This window comes from Phalacrocorax carbo, chromosome 20, assembly GCF_963921805.1.
Source record: "Phalacrocorax carbo chromosome 20, bPhaCar2.1, whole genome shotgun sequence".
Taxonomy (NCBI): domain Eukaryota; kingdom Metazoa; phylum Chordata; class Aves; order Suliformes; family Phalacrocoracidae; genus Phalacrocorax; species Phalacrocorax carbo.
Window position 1 is genome coordinate 6461016 of NC_087532.1, and position 26686 is coordinate 6487701.

Here is a 26686-nt window from a genome sequence, read left to right on the forward strand (position 1 = left end):
TCTCTTATTGCAACTTCCAAATTATTCCCAGTTTAGACCCATTTATGTGTTATTTTCCACACTGTGTTTCCTTTTAATCGAAGCACTTTTGTAGTCAGTACTGACCACAGATGTAACATAAGGCTCTGCTTGTTTTAACTGGATGGGGAGCAAGGGAAAGAGAAAACACAGACCAAAAAAACCCAAACAAAAACCAACCATGCTTTGGTGATCAGATTAGACTGAAAGGTATTTATTTAGAAACAACAGCTTTGGTATTTTAAAACCAAACCACCTTTAAATCATTAGAAAGTGGGATGTCTCCCCCCCATAGCCAAAACAGATCAATGCACAAAATCTCAGTATGTTTAGAATAGGAAACCTGCAGATCAGCATTTCCAAGTGTAAATCCAGGAAAAAAACAATCATTAAATTGTTTTTGCACTCTACAATCATAAAGGCTGAAAAACCTGTTACCAGCACTTACATATCTACAGTTCAACTGACTGACTTGTTACTGAAGCGGAGGCAAAACTATTATCATCCTCCCCCTCCCCCCAAGCAATAAATTAGGAAATGTATACCAGAAAAGAGGTTACACTAAAGCTTTCTAGTTAAGTTAACTCTCTGAAGGGAACCATGATTCTTTTTTTTTTCCTGAAAAATTAAAAAACAAATCAATGTCAAAGGACTTCATATATCTTCAAGTATTTTCACCAAATGGATTACTCTCAGGGAACTGAAGAGCTTACAAGGAAAAAGAAACACCTGTTACAGAAGCTTCTGGGATAAACTCTTGAATAACCACACCTTCCAAGTCTCAGATTCCTCTCTTCACAAGGCACAAAAGGATTGTTGCTTTCAAAAGGTCCTTGTTGTCAGCTGCAAAATTGTCAGATGTCTTGTGCAAACGGAGGCTGAAAGCAGGACTAAGTTCACTTGGACGCTGGGATGTTCCCATCCGATTAATGAAACAGGGTGCTATTTCAACACAATCAATCTTGCCTACTGCTACAGAGATTTCGAGCTTCAGGTGGCTTCCACTTCATCCCTGTTTCTGGAATCAAGTTCTGCATCATCTTCAGTTTAAGTAGGTCCAATTAAGACGAGGCAACAGACTTGTTTGCTGTACACTGCAAAGCTCTTTGCAGTGTCAAAAAGGAAGAGGTGTTACATCAGCCTTGGTGTGTAGCTGTGAAGCTTCTCGGCATTTCAGAGAACAGTGTCAGGGACAGTTACCTGTAGTAATGGTTAACAAGTCATTCTGTGAAAGGCAGAAGGTGAGTCTTGTAGATGACAAAGGCAACCAGATAGACAGCAGAGAAAAAAGGACATAATTTCATCATTTCAAGGACACAGTTCAGGACGCATGTCAGGGTGCAGCTGTATACACAGTAATTGAAATTACTTCCTGACTGCTTCCTCCTTTTGCACTAAGGTTCTGATCACGATCACAGGCTTATAACCGCAATTGTCTCTGATGTACATATCTATCCTACCTCTTCCTAGGTTAATTTGTCTAGCCACAAGTACCTTCCACTCATTCTTTCAATGGATGACAGGTATTTAGGCCTGCTTGGGATCAGGCTTGATCTCCAGTGCTCAACATTACAAAGCCGGTGAGCTGAGAGGGGAATTGCCAACTGGCTTTACACCCCTTAGGTACTGACTGGCAAGTTTAGTCCAGCACCTTCTGTCCAGCCTCAGCTATCCGAAACTGAATTTGCTTTCAGAATTTGGAAAAACAGGGCAATCTAAAGCTAGAACGTTTCCTCTGACAGCTCTATTTAACTGTGTCCTTTTTTATTATTTTTTTTTTTAAACACAAGCTACATTTAACTCTGTTCAGCCCTAAGGAGGGATGCCTCTGAACCACATGGCTAGCTCACACAGCAAATCCAGTCTCATCTTACATTTCCACTCCGTATCAACACACAACCAGAAAGTACCAGTACTAAGGACAGAAATCACTGTCTGTCGTCTATTCTGTGCTGGATTTACTAGCAACTAAGTTTTCTAAGGCAACTCAAAACGAGAATTTCAAATCCTTTGCACCAAGGTGAGATGCAGTAGAGCTTGAAGTCAGAACCTCCAATTCACAGCAAAAAGCACTCAGTACTTTTCTTAACATAGCTATGTAAGACTAGCTCAGTACTTTCCCAAAATGATGGTGGTAAACGTGGTTTGATGGAGGACTGCACAGTGTCTATAAAACTATGAACATTCCTCAGTAGTCCCAACAAGTCAGCACCTTGACCCAAGAACACTAGCTTGCATTTGTGTGGTTTTATATGACACATCACACATTCAAACCAGGCAGACAAGCGTGCACGTCTCCCACAGAGCAGTAAAGTACAGCTGTGCTCTCACAAGCATTCCGGTACTGCATAACAGGAAACATCATCTTGTGACACAGCTGCAACTGTTGGCTTAAAAATACGCCATGTCCTACACCAATGTGTGGAAAAAGGACAGAAAAGCTGTGTCTGCCTTGATCTGCAGCCTTACAAATGTTTAAGAAGGACAGACGATGATTTATCTTTCTAACATTTGTGAGCCCTACCGCTCCCATCCCTGCCCTAATCCTACTTCTTGCAAGAACAGGTCACGGATCACTTGTTGCAAGAGAGACTGAAAATCCTCACAGTCCAAGACAGAGCCTCCCTAGGCACAGCTGACACAAAAATCAGGTTGACGACACTCAGCAGACAGCAGCCAAAAGCACCAGCCTTATACCTTACTCCTGAAGAGCGGCTTGGCTCCTGGCCCGCAATATTCGTTGTAGATGAGTTTGAACAGAAACAAGTGAAACAATGTGATTAAGGAGGCCACGCTGAACCAGAACAAGAAGGGTAAGCCTGGGTATTGCTTGGCCATGTGTTCCTCATGAGCCAGAATAGCTTTTAGATGGAGTGTGTGTCTCAGGTCCTGCAAGTGGACCAAATCTGTGGATATATAAAGCAGTGGCGTGATGGGTTGAGTCACCATGACGGGGAACGTATGGCCTCGTGCCTCTGAGGTCAGCTCCACAGGCTCATTCATACAGCCTGCCTCACACGCATATAGTCTAACTGGCTTGTCCTGGAATTTCACAGACACATGCAAGAAGGGCTTTCCTTCAGCATCCAGCAGAACAGCTAGATTAATCAAGTCCTTATTGTAATGGATCCCACGTAAGGAATAGCTGTTATGAAGTACATCAGGATCTGCCTGAAACTGAAGATGGTTTTCCGTGAACTGCAGACCCCCAAAACTAAGCACCATTCCCTGCATAAGTCCATGGACTCCAGCTGCCACAAGGCCCTTGCATCCCCGTTTCTGGAGAGTTAACTTCCACAGGTCTGAGAGTTGCAAGATCTGGGCGACACTGGTCAGCTTTGCTGGCCACAGGTTCTCTGCATGCATGGTCGCGTGGCCACTGAAGCAGTGGTCGGCATAGTTCAAGCTGGCTTCCATTTTTTCTCTGTCCTCACTGCTGATGAGTGGATCTAGCAGAGGAGCTGGCATGCTTGACAGCATATAGTAGAGGGTCATGTTAACAGTCTCACTGGATGGTGTATGTGAATCTGTGATCTTTCTCATTTCAACCCCTGTAATAAAAGAAAACAGCCAAGAGTCAGAGGATCACACACGGATATGACATTAGCTAGGACAAAAGATCAAACGTGCGTGTCGTCGTTCAATACACAGGCGTTCTTTACAACATCTGAGAAACCTTTGTCTATGAAGCACTGAAGTGAAATGCTTCCTTGTATTTTCTTAGGTGCTCTCCCTGCTACTTGGAGGTTGAATGCCAAGGTCCCACTAAAGGTGAAGCTAGTTTGATATACAGATGCCTTATGGAGCTGTCACCATGACTCCGCAAGAACAATCTGTCAAAGGAAATTCATCTTTTTACTGGCTATAAAATAGCAAGTTCTACAGTACTTGGGCAGCTACTCTTCTATGCAAGGCCGTTAAAATCTTAAGAAAAAGCATCCTTGTAGCACAGTCCTTAACTTCCATGAAGAAATCTGTCCTTTATGTTGTCACTAGAGGTCAACTCTATTTCCAGCTTACAGCTGACATACTGGGTGAATCTGTAAAGTTCCTGAAGACAGGAAAGCCAGCACCCCCAGAGTTTTTGTTAGACATGTTCTTCTATCACTTCCTTTATGCAGTAAGGAATACACCACTTTTGTAAAGTATGCTGGGTTCCAAACCAGGAACACTGTTTTATTGCCCCACAGCCACGCCTTCTGGCCCCTGAGCGAACCCATCAGGAAGAGCAGAGCCCTGGAGACCTTACAGCAACCAGGTCACCGAGCTTTCAGCTGCCCTCTAAAGCAACCCTTCGGAAGTTGAGCATCGCTTTCCTTACCTGAAATGAAGAGGTCTGACCAGGTCTGTTGGTGCTCCTGGAAAAGATCTTCCACCCCCATCTGCATCACCTCCAGCATCTCTTTCTTGGCCGACTCCCTCAGCTTGCTGAAGGTCTCCTCCAGCCGGGAGACCTCGATGGGCTCCGAGGTGTACACGACGGAGAGCACGGTTTCATCAAAGTGGGATTTGGGCGCGACCTGCACCCGGCTCACGAGTTTCTTGGCAGCCACTACCATAAGCACCACCTTGGGGCTCCCGGCCAGCAGCAGGCGGCCAGAGGAGAGCAGAAACTGCCGTTCCTCCACCTTCTCCAGGCTGGTGGCGAAGCGGCCGCCCAGCGAGGCGGCGGAAGCTGAGGCCGATGCCTCGAAGGCGGCCACCCGCTCAGTGGGGTTGGCGATGCGGATGCGCTGCAGGTAGAGATGCGGCCGGCTCCGGTGGGCCACCACCTCCTCCCGCACCGTCACGCAGTCCCCGGCTCCCGCCCCGGGCCCCGTCTGGACGCACCGCACCCTCCTCACGGCTCCGTCCCGCAACGCCGCCACGGTCGCCCGCGCCTCGCCGCGCCCCCCCAGCGCCCTCAGCCGCACCAGCGCCGGGTACTCGGTGGCGAGCGCCGGGCCTCCCCCGGATCCCGCCGCCGCCACCCAGAGCCGCCCGGCGGCCACGTCCAGCAGCAGGAACCCGTTACCGGCCAGTGCCAGGCCCGGCCCCGGCCCGCCGCCGCCCCCGCCCGCCTCCTCCGGCAGCGGCAGCGCATCGCCGCGCTCGGCCTGCGTCCGCCAGGCGCCCGTGGCCGCCTGCAAGCAGAGGGCGGCGGCGCCGCGGGGCTCGGCCCCCCGCCCCGGGCCCCGCCGCGCCCGCACCGCCCCCAGGTACCAGTAAGCGACGAGCAGGAGCGCCAGCGGCAGCAGCAGCCGCCGCGCCCAGCTGCTGGAGAGCAGCCCCGGCAGCCCCTTCAGCCGCTGCTGCAGCCACATGGGCGGCGCGGGGGTCCCGTCCCGTCCCGTCCCGCGGCCGCTCCCCCGGCCCCGATCGCGCCCGCGACCCAGCGACCCCTCACGCCGCCATCGCCGCCGTCCGGAACCGCCGCGCCGTGCGGCAGCTCCGCCGCGCTTTGCGGCGTTTTGCGACGGCCCCCGTTGCACCGCCCTGGGAGGAGGCGCTTGGCGGGGAGCCCGGCCCGCCCCGCCGCCGCGGAGCCGTAGCCCCCACGCAAACCCCGCCGCTGCCGGCAGAGCGAGGGGGAGTCGCGGCACGCCCCGCCGCCGCCCCCTACCCAGACCCCTCTGCTGCCGGCAGAGCGAGGCGGCACCGGCGGGACCCCCCGCCGCGGGAGTCAGCCCCGGCTCCAGCCCTATTTCACCGGCCGGGTGAGGTTTTGCCGCTCCCGCCCGGGTGGCTGCACCCATGGAAAAAAGTTTGGAGCGGGCCTAGAGGAGTTTTCCATGATTCCGGTGGCGATTCGCTCCCGTTATCACAGCAGAGCCTGTTGGAGAAAGCACGTTAGGTTCGATCAAACTTTAGCCCACCGTGTAGTACATAGTGGAACAAACTCTACGATGTGATTAGATGTGCACATCAAGCCACGGAAAGCTTTGCACTCTGGTGCAGCTCTCAAAAGACGCTGGGAAGCCGTGCAGAAGCACTGCGAGTTAGAATGAAGTGTGAAATTCCTGACCAGAGAGAGCCAGTGAAGCAGCTTCGGGAAGGGGAACAGGCCAGGCACGTCCTTAACTTCTTCTTGCACATGAGCTCTTTCATTTGGGGATGGAGGGAGGCACTGGAATCTGCAAAAACGGTGGGTGAGGCCCTGTCCCTTGCACATTCCAGCGGTGATAGTGTTTTCTCAGAAGGTCTGGTGCGTTTTGAGGCTGCTTTAAAAATGCAGCTCTGACCCTTGCAGTTTTTAGGAAGTGGCTGCCGCTTTGCTCGGAGCACGTGTTGCACGTACTCATTGGAACATCTGCATTGGCAGCTGCCTCTGTTTAAAAAGACAGGCAGCCGACTCCAGCCAGAGCGCACAAAGCCGTACAAACATAGAAACAGGAAAAAAAAATATGCTTGCTGGGTTGGCATAGCTGCAGAATGCAAACAGAGCTGTCAAACAGGGACAGTCTGAGTACAGCAGTATAAACAATGATGCATTCATGACTTCTAGTGTGCAAACCCCCTTCATTTTAGAATGGAGAGAACTGACTTCATTAAAATGAGAAACTTGCAGTATTGAAAATTCTAGATTGAATCACGGATCTCAGTCTGAGGTCTGAAGGTGACCTCTGCTGTGGCTCCTGGCTTAAAGTGGTGATGCTGCTAAAGAGTTATCAGGAGCTTTGTCTGGGCTGCAACATTCTGAAGAAATCTAAAGTGGAAGTCTTTTTTGGTTGGGTTTTTATTATTATTATTTAGTGAAACTGGCAGCTTTGCAAAAGGAAGTTTCCTGAAATCACCATCTTAGGGAGAACTCGTATTTCCTTGGATTGTAGCCTGTAGTACATTGTCTGAGCATGAGGAATATTCTGTTTGCCTGGTAATTATTAGGGAATTCCTGCTTCGGGGAGAGGGAATGGAAACAAAATTGCTCTGAACACATTCAAGGATATTCTCAGTGAACAAACAAGCAGTAACAGTAGGTCTTTGGGAGGATGCTGTTATGAAGCATGGAGGATATTAGTTAGCTACGGTGTGGCCCTTCTAATGTGCTTAATTTTTTCTCCTCTAAGATCATACCTTCTTGTTTTTATTTTGAAAATCTGAATCCTATGACATTGTGCTTTCTGTTCATTTAAAGAGGTGTGTACTGACAGAAAACAGCAGACTTGGCCCTTAGAATTTTTTTTGTTAAAACAGGACTCTGCGACCGGGGAGGCTTCTGTATTATCCCGATGCTTTCATGATGCCCTGTACATTTCCAGCTGTGTACTCCACAGCCCCAGCCCAGCTACGCAATACATATTGCACTGAGGCGTTGTGTTTGTTATCTCAGTGCCATGCTATTGCTCAGCACACATCCTTTGCTTTTTATGCCTCCGCTAAACTACCCAGTGCCGCTCCTTTCTCCCTAACACCGTACCTTCCTACGGCAACATGTGCCTCATCCACTTCATGCCTTCCCAAACAGCAACTAACTTTATACAGCCTCTGTCGTTCTGGGAATTCTTTGCAGACAAGTAAATATTATCGTTCACACCTTACGAGAGAGAAAATAAGTAATCTTTTAACGTTGCTTTCAGTAACGGAAGCAAAGTTGGGTTTAATGGTACACAGCGCCTCAGAAAATGGCCCTGTCGCTTCTAGGTATTTGCTTCAGTAGAAATAAGGCGTTGCTCAAGGCCTCGCCTAAGGTATGTGTCAGTGGTAGCTCCTCGTCTGGTGTTCTGCAGGCTCAACAGTGTTCCCCTGCATCTAAGTCTTACATTCACTGTGGTATAAAAATGATCCTAAACCCAATTTTTTTTTTAAGTGCAATTTTGTAAGAGAGGTTTATTTTGCCTGTTCTCAAAGTTAGGCAGAATAAACTAGAAAAAGATGCGTGGATAAGTCGGCAGGGCTAGAGCAAGAAAACCCAGCACGAGGACAAAGAGATAAAGACTTAAAGATGTATGTACGGCCAGAGAAAAACAGTTAGTGTAGGAAACAGGACCGCAGCAGATTTTGTGTTCGCCGAGGAAATACATGAGGTGACAGGTGGAAAGAAGGTATTTGATACGGGCTTCCCACTTCCAGAGCTGTGCATAACCCACTTCTGTTTTGCTTTTTTCACGCTTAGGAACCGTGTCAGGCAGATGCAGCCCAGCAGTAACTGCAGCTGGCCGGGAAGCGACCCCCTCCTCCCGCACAGCCTCGCGTTTCCTCGATGCTCGCTTCTTCCCCCGCACCGCGCTGCCCAGCGCCGCACGGAGCCCCGCCAAGGACGGCCGGACCCCGCACGCCAGGTACCGCTACCGCAGCTCCGGGATCCGACCGCCGAGCTTCGCCCCCCTGCCCGAGGCAGCCGTGCCCCCGCTTCCCTCGAGCCTCGGCCCCAGGGCTTCCTGCTCCCTCTCCCGGCCCGGCCCCAGCTGCCTCCCCGCCTCTTGCGGGGGCCGGGGCGGCCCGGGAGGAGGAGCCGCCGCCGCCCCGCTTCCTCCGCCCGTCCCCGCCGGGCGGGTCTGGTGCGTGGCACAGGCTCCGGCAGCCCCGGAGCTTTCTAGAGCCGCCGGGTCCGTCCCGCAGGCAGCGCCCCCGGTCGGTGCCGGCTCCCGTGGCGGGATCGCGGCGGGGAAGCCGCCTCCATGGTGCCTCCGGCGGTGCTGCTGCCCTGGGCGCTGCTGGCGCTGCTCGGGGCGGGGGGCGGCGGTGCCTCCGAGCAGGAAGGTAAGGGGGGTCCGCCCGGGGCGGAGGCGGGGAGCGGCGGCCGGGCGGAGGGACGGGCACATCGGCTGTTCTCAGCGCCCTGGGCCGCCTCGGAGGCATTGCCCGAGCCGGGACTGGTGCCCGCGGCGGTGTGAGCCCCCGGGCGGCGTCCGGAGCCTGCTGCCGAGCTCGGAGGCAGCCTAGGGGCTGGCGTGGGTGTCCTCCGCACATGCTTCTTGAGCGCCTCGGTTGCCAAACAGGCGCTCGCAGCTCTGTGAGCCGAGCCTTGGACACCATTTCGCCCCAGTAGAGTACTCACAGTCCCTTGGGTCGCTCCCCACCGGGGTCAGCCCTTCCAGCTTTTGAACTTACACGGTTCAAGAATTAGGTGGCAGAGAGCATTTCACCCCAGACTGGCCACGCTGTGACCCGGGGTCCGGGATGCTCCAAAAATAACACCATCTATCCCCACATAAACAGTTGGTACACGCTCTGAGGAGTAGTTGGTAGGACAGTAGAGGATGAGGGCAGCTACAGAATGTCAGCCAGGCTGACAAAGAGGTTCACACACTGTCCCTCTGCCAAGAAGTTTGGATAATTATCTCTGTCCTCATTAGAGAAGTGGCAATTAAGAGGAGATTTCATCTTGTTACCTAGAATATTTCCCTTCACAATATGTGATTCTGGTATAATTAACCTTTACTATATATATTACTTAATACAGTTAGTGTGTATCCGTGGGAGTGTTGGGAGTTCTTTAGCTGTAGTGGCATAACTAAAGCAAAATCATTTCAGCATTTAGAACAGTGGTTAGACAAATGTAACTATGAAGTTAATCTCTCTGTGCTATCCTGCCTTCCTTACACACCCCAAATCTTCCATGTTTTCAGTAAGGTTTGAGAACAATCTGGAGATACAAAATTGGGTGCTGGGGAAAGAGAACGAGGTATGTTGGTTAGGAAGAGGGATTTGGAATTAACTGCTTTCTGAACCCGTCACTTCTGGCATGGCTCAAAGAAAAAATGCCTTACCTTTTCTGTGCCTCTGCTTCCCCAGAGTAATGTGAGAATAATGACACCTATCTTCTTTCTTGCACATTCTTTTAGATCTCTGCAAAAGCGCTAAGCATAGTCACTTGTAGTTAATTCAATCTTTAAAAATAAACTTTCATAAATGTAAATTTAATAGAGAGATTATATTATCCACTACTAAATTGTGCACCAAATTTTTTCTATTTGATCCCTGTATTAATGGTATTTTCTTGAACACTATCTTAACAGGAAGTGGCACAGTAAGATTTCCCAAAGCACAGCCTAGGGATAAATTCATTCCTTGTTCTAAAAAGCAGCTGCAGCTGTGCTTTCCCTGTAGAGTCAAGGCAGAAGTAAATAACTCTAAAATTTTTTGTTACTCAACTCGTCACTGATTTTTACGGTTTGTAAAAACTCAGAAACATACCCAAACATTTCACTGTGATGTTGATGCCAGAGTCCCTGTTCCAGTGCTTGGTTCCTACAGGATCCTTTTCATCTAGTGCTCAGAAACCCTCACAAAAGCGGGAAATGTCCTCTATTATCATTCTGCAGATGGAGAACCTGCGGGATGGCAAGGTGGCTCCCTGTTGCATGGCAGAGCTAGCAGGACAGTCCAGCTCCCCTGGTTCCTAGTCCAGTGCTTGCTTCGTTAACCAAACTGTGCTCGTACTTTGCAGCCATACCATTATTAAATGTATTTACACGATTGGTAATTGTCAGCATGGCCCATGGAGTCTCTGGGCCCGGGAGGCCCAGCTTAAAGGAATAGGCTACCATTTCTACATATGAAAAGTAACTGTGACATGGAAAATAGGGAAGCATAAATCTGCTTTTTGGGGTTTTAAAATGCCCACATGTGATACTGAAATTAAAAGGATTTACTGCTCTGTCTCTGGAAATACCTGTCAGCTGCACCAGTGTTCAGCAAAATCTTTGAGGAAGAGAAAAAAGGGTTAAAGGAGAAGGAGTGGAGGCAGCGTAGCTCAGCACGAGCTTCTAGTACTGGACTGAAGGAATGTCTCTTGGGGTGGAAAGCTCTCACTTCTGCAGAGATTTCTCGGAACAGAAACTGAGCTTGATGTCTCTCGGAGTCCTACCCCCACAGACCAATGAGAAGGGAATCTGTAACTTGGAATTCTGCTGGGGAGGATAATTGTCTCTGTGCTGGCTTTTCCAAGCTCCAGAGAGTTCACACGCTGCGCGGTGAAACCTTTTCTGTCTTAGAAGTGGCACACTGCTTCCTCTTCATCCCTGTGAGCCTTCAGCTCCCGCATCTTATCCAGCAAACTTCTGGCAGTCATATCGTAAACAGTTTGTTGGTTTCTTGAGGTGGTGGCATGAAAATGAATTAGTGATTTACTTAACGTGAGGTGCCTGAGAATTCAGGCTTAAATAATTGCATAGCAGTTCGGCTCTTTACTTTCTTTCCTTCTTTTATCATATCGTATGCTTTCTCCTCTCCTTTCAGGTACTAGAATTTGATGTTTGTCTTTGCACTCCTCTCTGGTAAGCCTGCATTTGCCCGCCTCTTCGCTGGCAGTATGATCTTCACCTTCTCAGAAACCATGAGCTCAGAGCTATCTAACAAAGCTGCCGTGGTTTTCTGCATGCCATTGTATGCCTAGAAACTCTAACGGCTTTAACATATTCCCTGAGGAGATATATATTTTACTCATTTGTTTGCACCCTCTGACTGGACAGGACACAAGGAACTGAGTGTGCCGGAGGAGCTGGATTAGGAATGCCCTTCAGACGTCTAAAAGTCTGCCTTTAAAAACTGCACATCTGCAGGATTCATATTCTTTTATTTATCCTTCCCTTTGTCTGTGTGTGAGCGTCTGACACAGTACAATTAGAGCTGACCTTCTATTGACTGTTTTCAGTCTCTCCTCTTTTTTCATTCTGATGCAGGTAAAGCATTTTAGGAATTTCCTTGGGAAACATCTTCTTTATCCCTCCACTTGGACACTTGTTTTTTTTACTTTTGCTGCCTTTGTCAGGTCTGTCTAGGACTCCAGCTCCTAGATTCTTCTTCTCTAAGATCAGACAGAGTATCAGTTTGGGTACACTAGGACGATGCATCTGGTACATTCATTGAAAAAATCATTGTTCCAAAAGAAGCCTGCTCAAGCCAAGAAAATGTGCTTTCAGTTTTTCCTGGTATTTTCTGATGTTAAAATCGGATGGCCAGGATTCACATTTTAGCACTGTTGCCAGAGCCTATACAAATTCCTACTTAAGCAAAAATGTTAAGATAAAGTATAGCATTTACTCATTACAATGAGGAAACCAGAGCTTCCACATAAAAATCATATTCCAGTGCTACTATAGAGAAAGTTCTGAAAGACAACTTCAGGATTTAGCTTTGTCATTTTTAAGGGACTGGAAATGAAAAGCAAGTTTGGGAGGAAAATGTAAATGAAAGTTATGACAGAATTAAATTCACATTGTGTATGTTTGAAAAAGTCTGGAAAACACCTCAGGAATGCAGCAGAAAATTGGAGCAGCCGTGGAAAGGGGATAATAACATTCAGCCTAATTTTGGCCTTCCCTACACCCAGTCAATGCTGAGTGACAAAAAAGCAACTCTTTGGGGAACAGGAAGCCAATTGCACTAAATGGATGGCTTCCAAATGGGCATTTTGTAGTCGTTCGTTTTTATCTTCAAGTTTAATTTCCTTCATACTGTATGTGAGAGAAGAGAATTTTAGCTTTCATTAGCTGGGCAAAAAACCCCATGTAATACATTGTTTTTTCTTTTCTAGCTCATAACTCAGGCAATTAAATCGTGTCTTTACATATTCTCTCATTTTATACCCAGGACCAAGTTCTAATCTCCGCCACAAAGGAGCAGTCTTGCTTGTGCTGCAGCTAGGTTGGGGTTCTTCAATCAAACGCTGAAGTTTGCGGGCACCTTTGCCGTGTTCTGCCCCCTGTGATAGGTAGTTCCTCCAGTAAAACACTGGCTACGTCCACACCTTTTTCCCCTCTATGAATCGTTGATGAGTTGATGCCAAGAAAATCCAGGCAGCAAATAAGTAGGGTTTGAAGCTGGTTTTCTTCCTGAGGATGAAGCTTTGTGGGCAGTGAGAACACCTGTAGTACATAACGTTGTACAGTGTAGAGCTAATTGAGGGAGGTGTAAACAAGCTGTTTTCTTCTCAGCAGGATATGGTAGCTCGGCAGCTAGACTGTCTCCCTTGACTGATTTAAAATGAGCCTGGACATCTGTCAGTGTCACATAGAACAGACAACCTGCGTCCATGAGCAGCAGCGACTGTGCAGAAGTGCCTTTAAGACTATTGATCCCTGCCTTGGCGTGGTATCTGATAATAAAGCCTCTTTGTTAGGTATGGAACAGCTGGTTGTGAAAACCACGCAAGTTAATGTGTCTCTTGTGCTTTGTCCTGTATGCAGAAAACCTTCTGGTACTTACTGTTGCCACCAAGCAGACAGAGGGATTCCAACGCTTCAGAAGATCAGCCCGATTCTTCAACTACAAAGTCCAGGTGATGGCTAGCAGCCTCAGTGGTGGCTGGTCAAAGGGAACTCTGAAGTGTGGAATGGATAAGGCTTGGCCCCAAAGTGATTAAATAAAAGCTCAAGAGAAGACACAGCTACTCAGCTGGTTGAAAAATACTGTGCCTGGGGCATGTCTGTAGCAGTCTCTTATTCCATCCTGAGTGTTGGCTTGAGTTGAGATCTGTAGCTCCTGCTCAAGGGAGCCCCACGGCACTTTTCCATTGCTATGCCAAAACACAAAATACCGAGTGCGCACCTGTCGCTATTGCTGAGAGCGCTTTGCTGCTGTGCTGTGTGTTACTCGGACTCTCCATGCCAGAGAATGGTTCAAAGGCTGGTGTATGTACCTTGTCCATCTGTCCTGATACTGGCTTTTTTTGTTGTTGTGATTTACACTGGGAGTTATCAAGACTAGTAAGGTTGTGGGTTCTCGTCCTCTCCTGTGAGTCTTGCTGGGGAAGGTGCCCTGTTCAGTGGACCCTGTTCCTGTCATTCTTTAGGTGCTGGGGCTGGATGAGGAATGGCAGGGTGGAGATGACAAGAAGCCAGCAGGAGGTGGGCAGAAGGTCCGTCTCTTGAAATCAGCTTTGAAGCAGTATGCAGATAAGGAAGACTTGATCATCCTTTTCATAGAAAGGTAATGGGTTGGAAAGTATTTGCTGTCAACTGAATCATAAGGCTGTTTGGACAGGTTCTTACTAAGAAGAAATTAACGGTGAAGTAGATTGCTTTTGGAAGGTGTGTTCAGACCTCCTCCCCCCCTGAATTCCCTGCAGTTGCCTGCAAGCTGCTCAGAGCTGCATCCGTGGCAGCTGGGAAGGTCTGATCAGAAGGGGCTGATTCCAACTCTTGCATAAAGTTGATAGCATTATACCTGTTTCTGCCAGGGTGGAATTTGGCTGCCTGATCTGCAAAGAATGAGCAGACAATTTCTGTGAATCTAGGCAGGCCTTTCTTACCAGAATTATTTGTTTTATAAGGTGAGGCAGGCTGAACACAATCCTGAGAGCCAAGAATTAATCTGCCAGAGAAATGTGAAGAGGGAGAAGGATGGTTTGGAATCTCAGTGTCTTTGCATATGCCCAGTAACGGGGTGGGCTGGGATCCCTGTATCTGTCTCTAGCTCCTGTGGCAGGGAGATCATCTTTTGCTGCTCTGAGTGTCTACGTGTGTTTAGAGAAGTTGGGAATGATTAATCTCTGGAATGAGCAACTTCTTCACTCACCAAAATGAGTTTGAAGTATGCAAATCCTCTTGCAGAAAATGCAAGTCTCATTCTGGGAGTGTCGCCTGGGAATGAGTCAGTTCTACCCAGTACTGAAGAGACAGCGGCTGGAGTGCAGCATGCAGTGACTACTGTCCTGTATAGGTTCCTCCTGATGATTTGCAGGGAGCTCAGTGAAGAATGGCAGGATGCCGAAGGATGTAAAAAGCATGACCTATGTATTTGTTTAATTTAGAAAGGAATGGCAGAGTAACGCTTCCTCCAATAAGTAAAAAGTTGTTACAAACAATGAAGGCACAAGGGTTTCACAGTTCCAAATGGGGAAAAAGCAAGAAGAGATCAGCGTGTTTTGCAGCTTGGAAGATATGTTTTGATCATCAGTGAAAACTTTGTAAAAATAAGGATGGTCATAGGTTGCCCCAAGCCAGTGTGGAAACTTCTGCAGTGGGAAGTAACATCTTCCACTCTGGATAAGATTGCGCTTTAATTAGCTATAATTATGACAAACAATGTAATACTGCGAAGCAGAACTAAAAGAAAGGGATTCCTAAAGAATTAGCTGTTTCGAGAAACTTTCCACGCTGACATGTTTTTCTGACTCTGTTCCTTTCTGTCCCTCTCTTGGCTGTCTTCTACTCCAGCTATGATGTACTTTTTGCTTCGGGCCCCGCAGAACTGCTGAAGAAGTTCAGACAAGCCAAGAGCAAGGTGGTCTTCTCAGCAGAGAATTACATCTATCCTGACAGAAAGTTGGAAGCCAAGTACCCTCAGGTGCGAGACGGAAAGCGCTTCCTGGGTTCTGGAGGTAAGATGCAGAACCTTCTTTCAGCTGAGAAACTCTCTCAGCTTTTTCCTCCCATTAGAAGGCCTTTGGGAGAAGTAGCAAGGGACCAGGTGTGGAAAGCATCTTTACAGAAGGTGGTGCAAACTGAAGCCCTGTGTGTAACTGGCCCTAATGGAAAGACTGACAATGCTCCTGTCTTTAAGCTGCAGGAGAGGACATAGCCATGAATTGCTTGTAGAGCATAGGAACCTACTCCCTGTCCCTTCTCCCTTTCCAGTGAGACTTGTCGTTCAGGGTGTGGGTATCTGAGCTTTTCCGATGCTGAAGATGACAGGTTTGATCCTGGGAAGTGCGGTCTGTACATGCCTTTGAAAGCTGGTGTATCTCTGCAGCAACACAGGGTGGAATGGGTCTGTGTGTGAAAGAAGTGAGGGTATGTGTATACAGGAGTACTTCCCTTTTTTGGTTGTATGGGTTGAAACATCTCTTCATACTTATTCCCACAGGCTTCATAGGTTATGCTCCAAACCTGAAGAAGCTTGTGGAGGAGTGGAAAGGACAGGATGATGACAGTGACCAGCTCTTCTATACGAATGTCTTCTTGGATCCAGAAAAAAGAGTAGGTGTAGCTAGATTTTGGGATTAGGAGGAGTTGTCTGAGAAGCATTGCTGTCAATCCTCTGTGCAGTATCCCTGTTGTCAGTAAAGGAAGTTATCATGTAAATATTAACTCTTAATGACTGCTCTGGCATCCTTATGTGAAAAAGGCCAGCAGTATGTCTAGTTACCCATTTTCCTTCTGGAAAATTTTAATTCTAGCCACTACCCACCTTGTTCTGCTATTGGCAGTTTTTTTTCTTTAAGCTTAAAATGTGAATGGGAAGATAGATGTCTTAAAACAAGTCTTACTGGAAACTCATACCAGTATCTGAATGTGCTGATGTTTAAAGCTATTGAGTGTGGCAGAACCAGCCAGCCTCCTCCCAGGGGATGTGAAACCCAGACTTTAGGCGTGTATCCTCCCTGCAGAGTGTATTGCTGACTTGGAGATATTTAGCATAGCCCTAAAGTACCTTGTGGGTAAAGGGGCAGACGAGGCCCCTTTGGAGGCGATAAAAGGACAGAGGTTCACAGCCCTGTAGCCACTGTTGTGCCACAGGACGGGGACTGTAGGCATCGCAGTGGGTAGCCCTGCTGGAACAAAGAGGCTGCTGCTGCCTTCAGCAAACACTTCCAGATCCAGGCTGACAAAATCTGTGTCAGCCTATGTAGTGTGCCACGTAACATCATAGAGAAGCCTGGAATGGATCCTGGAAGCATCATTGCCATTCTAGGACCATGTGGTGCACTGGCCTAATCATCCAGCCCACAGGGTGATTCTGCTGCTGTTGTCCCTGCCCCGTTCTGTGTTACGCAGTGCAGTCTGTCCCTGAGGGACACCACAACTGCATGGGAACTAAGAAGTCATGCTGCAACAGTAAAGTCAAGAGGACGCATTAGCAATAGGAAACTGCTTTCAGACTGATTAGAGGAGGAGTTGCGCTTTTCTACCAGCACGGCTGGTAAAAAATGCAGAACAGCTACACTTTTTTCCTTCCCCAAATCTGAATATGGCCCGTGATATTTTAATACGAACAGTTCCTTTAATGTTCTCATCTGCAGTTCTGGCTCTATGCCACGCAAAGGCTGAGTAATTCCACTGACTTGGCATTCAGACAGCGGATGTTAGCACCCTGCTGTCCTTCCCAGTAATCAATCTTAATAGATGCCTGGAGGGACACTGAACTCCATTAAGTCAGAGCTGGATTTTAGTCTGACAAAAATCCAGCCAGAGCGTGACTTGCAGCAGGGTATGAAAGCAAATACTGTATGAGCTGGCCTTGCACTCTTACTCAGTTCTGGTTTGACTCCGGTACCTGGGGCAGCGCTTGGGGTAATGCTCCCCCTGTGGACAGATGGCAAGAAACTGTCTTCACAGCAGATGTTTTGCTGTCTTGGCATTCCTGCATATTATACGTGGGTTTTATATGACTGTGCTGCAAGTGTACTTCATTAATATGCTCTATATTATTGACACAACCACAGCAGCTTTAAAATGGTTATTTGCATGGTTTTGCCTAATATAATATGTTTAAATTGTTTCAGAAAATGGCAAATTGTCTCAGATTCAAGTAAAAATGAGGATTAGCTGGGAGTGTTTTAGGCTTCACACTGTGGGGAGTATGGAAATGATTATAGGAATGTGATATATCTTCGCTCACCATAGGGTCTCTCACATGTAAAGAATGGATGCCCACTTGTGTTCTAATTAAGGTTAATTATCTCATTCTTTTAAAGGAAAGTATCAACATCAGTCTAGACCAAAGAAGCCGGATCTTCCAAAACCTAAATGGAGCATTAGGTGAGATGGAAGAAGGAAGCTCATTTCTCCTTGGAATGCAACTGCATGATGACACCAGAAATAAACTTGTGTTGTGGCTGAAGGGCTTAAATTTCAGAAATTCCTGTCCCTGCAGAATAAGCCTCAGTAAAAAGCCTCTGCCAGAGTTCTGGGATGTATTTGCAATTCCACTGCGACCAGCTAGGTTTTCACTGCAATTCCCTCTTCACTTGGGGTAATGCAGGTCAGGTTTTCCGTCTTACACCTCCTTGCCACTTTGATCTTCAAGCATGTCGGATTGCATTAGCCTTGGGGATTGAAACTGGGAGGGACTTCAGTGCAAGTAATAACACACAACACTGCCTAGGGCTTGCCTTTCTTTCCACTTCAGAACTGTGTGTGGAATGCTGCAGAAGGTGAGATGCCGCCAGACACTGCCTGCGAGCACTCACTGACTGTACCAGGCTTCTGACATGACCTGCTGATTGATTGATTTTGCTAGTCCTGGCAAAAGTGATTCACTTACTCTCCTGACACTACTGCCTGATGTTTTCGGTTTATAGTCTTGCACTACTCCATCTTTATTCCAGTCAGGTAAAAAATTATAACGCCAGTGTGGTTTTTGGCTCCTGTGCTCATTATAACAATGATAGACTGGAGCTTGGATCTGTACTAGTCTGTTTTCTAAAGGATTTTGTGTGATTGTGTTGAGGAGACATCTCGGATGACCTCTGCCAGGAGGGTGGACTTCTGTCTGGGGTGAAAAGAGAGAGAGCAGGTGCACAGAATGCTTAGGTGAGAAGGGCCTGAGTCCTCCCTGGCCACCAATAGCATGTGTCAACACCAGCGTTGGAAGACTGTTTCAGTGTGGTTTCTGCCAATTCCCAGTAGAAGGTGTATTTGTCAGACCAGAAGCTGCATACTCTGTCCAGCAGTTGTTCAGTAGAAAAGAGGCATTGTGCTGCTAATTATTAATAAAAGCCTTCCTCTGATAACATGATGGCAATGTCATTTCCAGATGAGGTAGTTCTGAAGTTTGAAAACTCACGAGTGAGAGCAAGAAACTTGTTATATGACACTCTGCCTGTGGTGATTCATGGAAATGGACCCACCAAGGTAAGTGGGCATCCTGAGGGAGAGATTTGATGTGTGTTGCAAAGTGACCCTTTAGGCTTGAGTGTGTCAGGTTATTGTCTTCCCATATACTGTGACTTTCCCTGTATACATTGACATTTGAGAAACAATAAGTGGTCCAGGTCCAGAGCAGCAAGATGTGTCTGCTTCAAAGATCAGTGTGTATTTAGCCCCTCAGGCTGTCATGCTTTTAGATTCTTTAGTCCAAGAAGAAGGTAAACGAGGTTCTGATGAAGTGTGATCTTACACTGGGGGTGGATGCAAAGAAACTCCCCTGCCCTGTAATGTGTAACATGGCAAATTGCCTTTTGCAGCTGCAGCTGAACTACCTGGGAAACTACATTCCTCAGATATGGACGTTTGAGACTGGCTGCACTGTGTGTGATGAAGGTCTGCGAAGCCTCACAGGGTTTAAGGTAATGCTGATGTCTATTCAAAGCTCTCAAGACAAGTCTTACAATTACAATGGGATCTTACGTGTGTGATGTGGTACCTGAGCCACCACTTCTCTCCTCACTGAATGTAGGACGAGGCATTGCCAATGATCCTGATTGGCATTTTCATCGAGCAGCCCACCCCGTTCCTCTCCCAGTTCTTCTTGCGGCTTCGTAACCTTCATTACCCAAAGCAACGAATCCAGCTCTTCATTCACAACCATGTAAGTAAAGTTGGCCTATGAAGGTCTTAGTGAATGTGGGGAAAATGCTTACCTCCTCCTGTACTGTAGGCACCTTTGCAGCCTTTGACTAGGCTTCCAGGCTCTGTAATCCCAGTACTTATCTGCAATAGCATCTATAAGACAGCTCCATCCAGCTGTAAAGATGTGGAAGTGGGAAGAACTGTTGCTCATCTGGTTTGGCATTTTCAAGAACATCTAATCTGTTTTTCCTTATTTTTCCTTTGGCATAGGAGCAACATCACGTGATGGAGGTGGAGTCTTTTGTTAAAGGGCATGGCAAAGAGTATCTCGCCATCAAAGTGTTTGGGCCAGATGATGAGGTGGAGAATGCAGAGGCACGTAACTTGGGCATGTAAGTGCCAAAGCCATACACGATGGCTAGCTGAGTCAGCCTCGGTCCAAACTAAGGCAGTCCAGTTTTTCTGAGTATCATTACTATCAAGTGGATGCTTCTTTTCTTTCAGCCACCCTCTTCTTTCAATTTTCCTAGCATTAACTCCCCATGCCCATTATATATTGACAAAACATCAGCCCTGATACCAGCTCCCTTTCTCCAGTTTCAGAAATCAAGTTCTCACTGGTCCTTTGCCCTACTTGAAGGATAGCCCTGTACCTCCCACCCTCATCAAGCAGTCTATATGTCCAGTCATAGATCACAAAGAATATGCACCTATATCTCTGAAGAGGAGGAGTGTAGCAGTAGAAATAAGAGCTAGTGGCAGAGTATCTTCCTGTCTGTGATCAGGTGTGAGTTTGAGCTCAGGCCTGGTTTTGGGCCAACCGTAAATGGGAACCTCTTCAGTTTGTGCTGGGGAAACAGTTTGCAAAGTGTTGGTTTTGGCTGTGTCTCAGTGTGTGCTGTTGGATACTGAATCTGACGTGCTTGTCCTATGCTCGCCTTCTGGGTTGTTACTTTAAACTGAACTTTACTGAGAGCCCAGAAGATGACCTTTAGTCTACAGGGTGAGGGAATTCCTGGTGTTATGCCCCTTGTCTTGGTCTGTCCTAGGAGGATTTTGATGTGACTTTTCCTGTTCTCTTTCTATAGGGATCTGTGCAGAAAGGATCCTGACTGTGACTATTACTTTAGCCTGGATGCTGAGATAGTTCTGAAGAACCCAGAGACTCTAAGGATCCTGATCGAACAGAACAAGTGAGTTCTTTGGACTGAGCGGTCCTTCCTGGTCATCTTTCACACGAGGAATAGTGAGCTCTTTTATCACTGAGATGCGAAAGGCACTAGAACTGTGTCAGAGGTGGAATGTTAGACAAACATGTTATTTGGTCTGGTTTTACTGTAGTTGTAATGCCTGAATTTTAGGCAGAGATGTAAATCATCCCTAATTTTGTCTTTATGTAGTTGCTAGAACAAATCGGATTCTAAGCGACCTGCTGCAGGGTGCAGTTAGATCAGAGATTGTGACCACATTTGCCCTTTCTTATGAGGAATTTTATTCCAATGAAGTTAACAGAAGCAGCAACTCCCTAAGTGAGGAAGAATCTAACTCTTATGCTCCTGTGGTTTGTAAATCTTCCCCTTTCCTTCCTGTGGGAACATCCTGTCCTGCAATTCCTTTTTCTTTTGTGCTGACAGGCTGGTGATCGCCCCACTGGTAAGCCGCCATGAGAAGCTGTGGTCAAATTTCTGGGGAGCGCTGAGCCCTGATGGATACTATGCCCGCTCAGAAGATTACGTGGATATTGTTCAAAGGCGGAGGGTGTGAGTATGCAAAGAGAGTTTCTTACTGATGTAATCCCTCAAATGTAAAGCTTGCTGCAGCACGTTATCATCAAACCAGCTAATGCCAAAGAACCAAAGAGCACAATTGTCTTTGTGCATAGGAAAGGAAAAGAAGTCTGTACTGCTGTTTGGAAGCTGCTCTAAGTTCTCCCCTGAGCAGAGACCATAACATACTTCGGGCAGATTTTCTTATGATCAGAGTATGGGTTTGAGAGTCCTGACTCTGCTGAAATCACTTCATCTAACTCACGTCATGGTTTCGCACCTGTGGATTATAGTTAGTGTGATACTTAAAATCCTGTAAAGTACTGTTTAATCTTTATCAGATAGTCTTCATAAAGTAACAGGTGATTTTTGAATGGAAGATTCACAAAATAGAATTGTCAGTTTGTTCATATTCTTGAGGGGCCCTCTTTTTTGGGGGGTTTGGGTTTTTTTTTTAGGCCATTATATGTGCAATAAATGCTGGAAATCAGCTTATGCACTTTTGGCTAGCTCAGTTTTTTGAGATCACTGAAAAAAATTGTTGATCCCTCTGGGAAGAGATTCAAGCCATGAATTATGTCCCCAGCAAAAACACACAGTAGCCATTAATTGCTTTCACAGTGGACTTGCATTTGTGCAGCTTAAAAGCTCTGGGCAGTATAAGTGATTTTTCCTGGAATGACAATTCCTGTGGGTATGGTTTCTCCCTGCTGTTCTGAGTCGGCTCTTTTAGGCAAACCTGGCTGATACTGCAGTGCTGTGTGCCATCCCGTCAAGTCCAGCGGTTGCTGTCTTAGTGCTATTTCAAGTCTTACTCTCCTTCCCCTGTGTTTCAGCGGGCTTTGGAACGTTCCCTACATCAGCAGTGTTTACATGGTTAAAGCCAAGGCTCTGCGGTCAGAGCTTGACCAGGAAGATCTCTTCCACAGTGGCAAGCTGGACGCTGACATGGCTTTCTGCCACAACGTTCGGAGTCAGGTCAGTGAAGGAAGGAGAAGCTGGCAGGGGAGAGCTGCATGCCAGAGTGGAGGTGACAAGATTAAGTAGTTTCAAGGCATTCAGCTTTGCCACAGCATGGGACAGGATGAACTGGCATTACTCAACACTGGTAGGCATGGAACAGCATGGGATTTCTATCTTGCTGTGAAACCACACAGAGCCAGGGACTGCTGAATGTGGATAACATTTTTGTTCTTGGGCCTATTCAGGGCTGTTCTAAATGGGGTTGGCAGGGTAAGAAGGAAGAACCTAATCTCACAGGGGCTGCTCTGCTCTGCTTCTGACCCTGGCTGACAAGAGGCAGAGCATTACTGGCACTGGCTGTAACCTTTCAGAGTTCCTCGTAGCCAAGGTGGAAATTAAACTGAAGGCCCACAGGAAAAAGAATGAATAAATTTACAGCTTGGGCAGAGCCATCGTCACCGGGAAACTGTTCAGTGCTTATATTTCACAGTGGCTCACAGACATGTGGGGCCTGTAAACAAAGCCTGATTATTTCCCTTTGTCCTGCAGGGAGTCTTTATGTACCTGACAAATCGGCATCAGTTTGGACACATACTGTCGCTGGAGAATTATCAGACAACTCACCTCCACAACGACCTCTGGCAAATATTCAGCAATCCTGAGGTGAGATAACCTGCATGCTCAGCAGGCTTAGCGATGTGGCCTGTGAAGATCTATGACTAGCTTTACCAGTAAGGAAGGTCCAGGCTTTGTAATAACAATGTGTCTCAGGTGGGATGAGAAGTGTAGTCACAGAATTTAGAGAGAGGGTGTTTATGTGATTCATAACATCTGGATCTTCAAAGCCTGTGAAATGCTGCTGCGAGAGTGCCTGGCCTTTCACTGCCTCTTTAACAAGGCTTCACAGAAATGACTGATTTGCTTATCTCTTAACTGCAGGACTGGAGAGAAAAGTACATCCATGAAAACTACACAGCAGCTCTGAAAGGGAAATTGGTAGAAATGGTAAGAAGACATCACTCTTATCCATCAGAATGGGAGATTAGCATCAGGCCAATGCTTGTATCATCACTATTCTCATTCTTGGGAATAAGCAGTTCAGCCTGACCTTGTAGTCTTTCAAATCCAGAGGAAACATGACCTTGAAAGTATTTTTAGAGCCCAATCATTATTCTTGAACTACATCTCCAGCTCTCTTAGAGTGGAAGTGGGGCACATAAATTGGAAGACAAATTTCTATCCCCAATATTTTAGTTACTTTCCCCTTAAACTGACTCAATCTACAGTCAGTTTAGTCTTACTCCTTGTTTCTGCTATTCTCACCTGTCTACTTTCTGCAGCCCTGCCCAGATGTTTACTGGTTCCCCATATTCACTGACACTGCCTGTGACGAGCTGGTGGAAGAAATGGAACATTATGGGCAGTGGTCCACAGGTGACAACAAGGTAAGAAAAAACAGGAGCTTTTTGGTTTCTGGGTCACACCATTATCCATGCATATTTGGTGGCAGCAGTGCCTCCTGTAGGAAGGCATTAGATCCCACAGTTAAACCAGGAAACTGGAGGCAATACTATAATTTTGTTCCTGATTAACACTCAATTTTTGCCCCTGTTCTTAAATGTGAATTAATATTTCTGAGTCCTCTTTAGTATCCTCTGAAGCTACAGTGTTCAGCCCTTGCGATGGCGATATTGTCTACCTTAGGTTTTAACTACTGTTTGAAATGAGTTTTCCATCCTGGAAATTCTGATAAATAAACGTTGTATTTATTTGTAGTTACCAGAAACAAGTGCTTTTCATTCCTGAAGTCCAAGGTTCCCATCCTGATGGGTATTTTCATGATTCTGTTTCAGGACAGCAGAATACAAGGAGGATATGAGAACGTCCCAACTATTGACATACACATGAACCAAATTGGCTTTGAAAGAGAATGGTATAAGTTTCTTCTGGAGTATATTGCACCCATCACAGAGAAACTGTACCCAGGATACTATACCAAGGTACGTATACCTTAGCATCAAAACTCATGGTCAGCTCAGCACCTCCTCCGGTTGCAACTTTGTGAAAGACTGCTAGATTCCTCTAGCAATACACATACTGTTTCCCAGAATGGAGGACCTGACCCTGGAGTATGACAGAAGTATGTGTGTCAGGAAATACGCGATTTCCCAATGACATTCTCCTGCCTTACTGCTGCTTTTCTCTCGGAGCAGTGGGATGCACCCTGCTCTGCAGCTCAGTAGCCGTGGAATACTATAGCCCTGTAACAGGTGTGCACTTTGTTCTTCTCTCCTGCAGACTCAGTTTGAGCTTGCCTTTGTAGTTCGCTACAAACCTGACGAGCAGCCCTCTTTAATGCCCCATCATGACGCTTCCACCTTTACCATTAACATTGCTTTGAACCGAGTTGGAATAGACTATGAGGTAAGTGTTTGCCAGTGTGTCAAGAATTGCAGTACAGCCTCTTGAGCTGTCCAGGCAGCTGAAAACCCTTTCCTTATCCATATCTGACTTCTCCACACCAAGGATGGCAGTTAATGACTGGGCTAGGGTAGAAAGATGATTTTTGAACGCATCAGAACAGAGGTGATTCCCCAAGCACCTTCTCACATTTTCAGAAGGGCTGCCAGGAGAAGGCAGGGACCCTTTCCCTGAGGTGCTTTGACCAAGCCGATGCGTCTCTTGTCTTGTTTCCGTCAGGGAGGAGGCTGCCGGTTCCTGCGCTACAATTGCTCCATTCGAGCTCCGCGGAAAGGGTGGACCCTTATGCATCCAGGACGCCTGACCCACTATCATGAAGGCCTTCCAACTACCAAAGGAACCCGCTATATCGCAGTGTCCTTTCTTGACCCCTAGAGCCATGCTTCACAGGAAGGACCTTTCCCTGGCCCTGCTCACTGCTGACTTTGAGTGGAAAAAGGGAATGCTGCTGAGAGTTCCTAAGTCATTGATCAAAGCTATTTGGATATTGATTTTGAATGATATTTTAAGACTCCACTACTGGAAGATCTCCCTGTCTGATACTGCAGGTAATATCTAGGAATATTGCTGTAGAATTTGGAAGGAGATTTTGTGCCTTCATATCTGATTCTGCACCTCATCCACTGTTTCTTGGAAATGCGATTTACTTGAACCTTCACTGATTGGTTGACTTTACAAAAATCCTTTCTTGGACTGGAAATCCAGCTTTTTGGAGGCAAGTCACAAGCTCTATCTCCAAGTAGCTGGAAGCCCATTTTCATCCACAGCATGTATGGGACTGGACATTAGATGATAATTCCTGGATACTATTCCAAATACGAACCAATCAGGGAGCTGACTCCAGGAGTCGTTACAGTTAAATGTCATACCAGATGAAACTCAGCAATAACAGCCTGAAGATCATCTGATTCCTTACCTCTTTGCAGTCCTTGGAAGCATGTCACAAAGTGCAAAGCAGCAGCAGCGGCAATATAGGTGCTTCTGGTTAGCTAAAGGAAGGTCCGCTAATGATACTTCACCTCTGGGATTGGACTGAAGAGATAAAACATAGCCTCCCTATCTGTTATTACTGCAGCTAAGAGGGACATGCATACCCAGACAAATTCAGGCCATGTTGGTATGTGTAGGTAAAGTCTAATAAAGGGAAGGCTAGATCAGGCAGGAGGGCTTCACTGCTGAATTGTCTCTGTTCTAGCCCATGTTAAGACTGCCAAAAGCTCTAATCAATCTTTGGATAACAACCCAGAGGTCCCAGTGGTCTTTGGTGGCCTCACTCCCTTTCTCAGAGATGGTTTTGATAATTTTCCTTGCATCTAATTTGAATGGCCCATCAAAGAGGTATTCTCTGGTACTTAGAGGAAATCATTATTTAGTGTTTCTGTTATTTGAGATGCCAAACCAAAACATGCCACTGTTAAGAGAGGTTAGAAAGGGAAAGGGGAGAAACCTTTTCTGCCCTTGCTTATCAGACACCGTTATGCTCTGGGTCTGCCAGACCAGTATGTTTCACAAGCAATAAATTCACATCATGATTGTCCTTTGGGGAAAAAAAGGTCTTCCTTAGTTCTTTGTGGCTCCAGCTTCTACTTCTGATTGTCAGGTGTAGAGCCCCCACGTCTAGGACAGGTCGCATTAATGGAGGCAGAATAGCTTTAGATGTGTGAAGCCTAGCAGGGAATTTTATACAATTGGAATGGACCTGGAGAAGGTGACATAGACCATTTTCTGCCGCTTTCCACATGCTTTTTAGGTCTCTTTCAAGGCTACGCACCCACATGTGCCCAGGGGAGAAAAATCCAGGCAGGGACAATCGGTTTGAAAATAAATTTGAATAATAAATCTTGTTAGGTGGAATCTAGAGCTGTCTATTACCAACTGAAGGGACTTGATGGGCCAATCGTTAAGAAGATGTCGAAAAGGTGTATGTATTTATTCAGCAGCGGGTTTTTTTTTTTCACTTATTTTGTTGCGTCTTTCCTCTGCCCAGTGCGGTGGTTGGAATTAACTCGGAGTCGGTCACACGAGATGTACGGTTTCTCGCATTAAACCCGTTCCCCCCCCTTCCCGAGGCGCCGTGAGTGG

The 26686-nt window shown here is 46.9% G+C and overlaps 2 protein-coding genes across 3 annotated transcripts; one reads left to right on the forward strand and one right to left on the reverse strand.

Moving 5' to 3' along the window:
* Positions 1-211: 211 nt before the first annotated feature.
* On the reverse strand, positions 212-5472 carry KIAA2013 (KIAA2013 ortholog). The gene is made up of 2 exons (XM_009509339.2): positions 4340-5472; positions 212-3569 (listed from the first exon to the last, which is right to left on the reverse strand). The coding sequence occupies exons 1-2, from the start codon at positions 5319-5321 to the stop codon at positions 2710-2712; spliced, it is 1842 nt and encodes a 613-aa protein (XP_009507634.2). The 5' UTR covers positions 5322-5472; the 3' UTR covers positions 212-2709.
* A 2706-nt stretch (positions 5473-8178) lies between these two features.
* On the forward strand, positions 8179-26668 carry PLOD1 (procollagen-lysine,2-oxoglutarate 5-dioxygenase 1). 2 transcript variants are annotated; one of them, XM_064470051.1, is made up of 19 exons: positions 8179-8276; positions 13128-13219; positions 13733-13869; positions 15099-15262; positions 15748-15860; positions 17579-17642; positions 18640-18737; positions 19070-19171; positions 19282-19413; positions 19665-19786; positions 20483-20587; positions 21029-21154; positions 21997-22138; positions 22673-22786; positions 23063-23128; positions 23464-23568; positions 23977-24123; positions 24422-24547; positions 24824-26668. In XM_064470051.1, the coding sequence occupies exons 1-19, from the start codon at positions 8198-8200 to the stop codon at positions 24977-24979; spliced, it is 2190 nt and encodes a 729-aa protein (XP_064326121.1). In that variant the 5' UTR covers positions 8179-8197; the 3' UTR covers positions 24980-26668. The 2 variants fall into 2 exon arrangements, with proteins under 2 accessions (XP_064326121.1, XP_064326120.1); XM_064470050.1 differs by lacking the exon at positions 8179-8276 and adding an exon at positions 8451-8697.
* Positions 26669-26686: the final 18 nt, after the last annotated feature.

Coding starts and splice junctions, on each gene's coding strand:
- PLOD1 (XM_064470050.1), top strand. CDS start 8,616: ATGGTGCCTCCGGCGGTGCTGCTGCCCTGGGCGCTGCTGGCGCTGCTC. Junction 15,861..17,578: donor TCTTGGATCCAGAAAAAAGA/GTAGGTGTAGCT, acceptor ATTCTTTTAAAG/GAAAGTATCAACATCAGTCT. Junction 23,569..23,976: donor GGTCCACAGGTGACAACAAG/GTAAGAAAAAAC, acceptor ATTCTGTTTCAG/GACAGCAGAATACAAGGAGG.
- KIAA2013 (XM_009509339.2), bottom strand. CDS start 5,321: ATGTGGCTGCAGCAGCGGCTGAAGGGGCTGCCGGGGCTGCTCTCCAGC. Junction 3,570..4,339: donor GTCAGACCTCTTCATTTCAG/GTAAGGAAAGCG, acceptor CTTTTATTACAG/GGGTTGAAATGAGAAAGATC.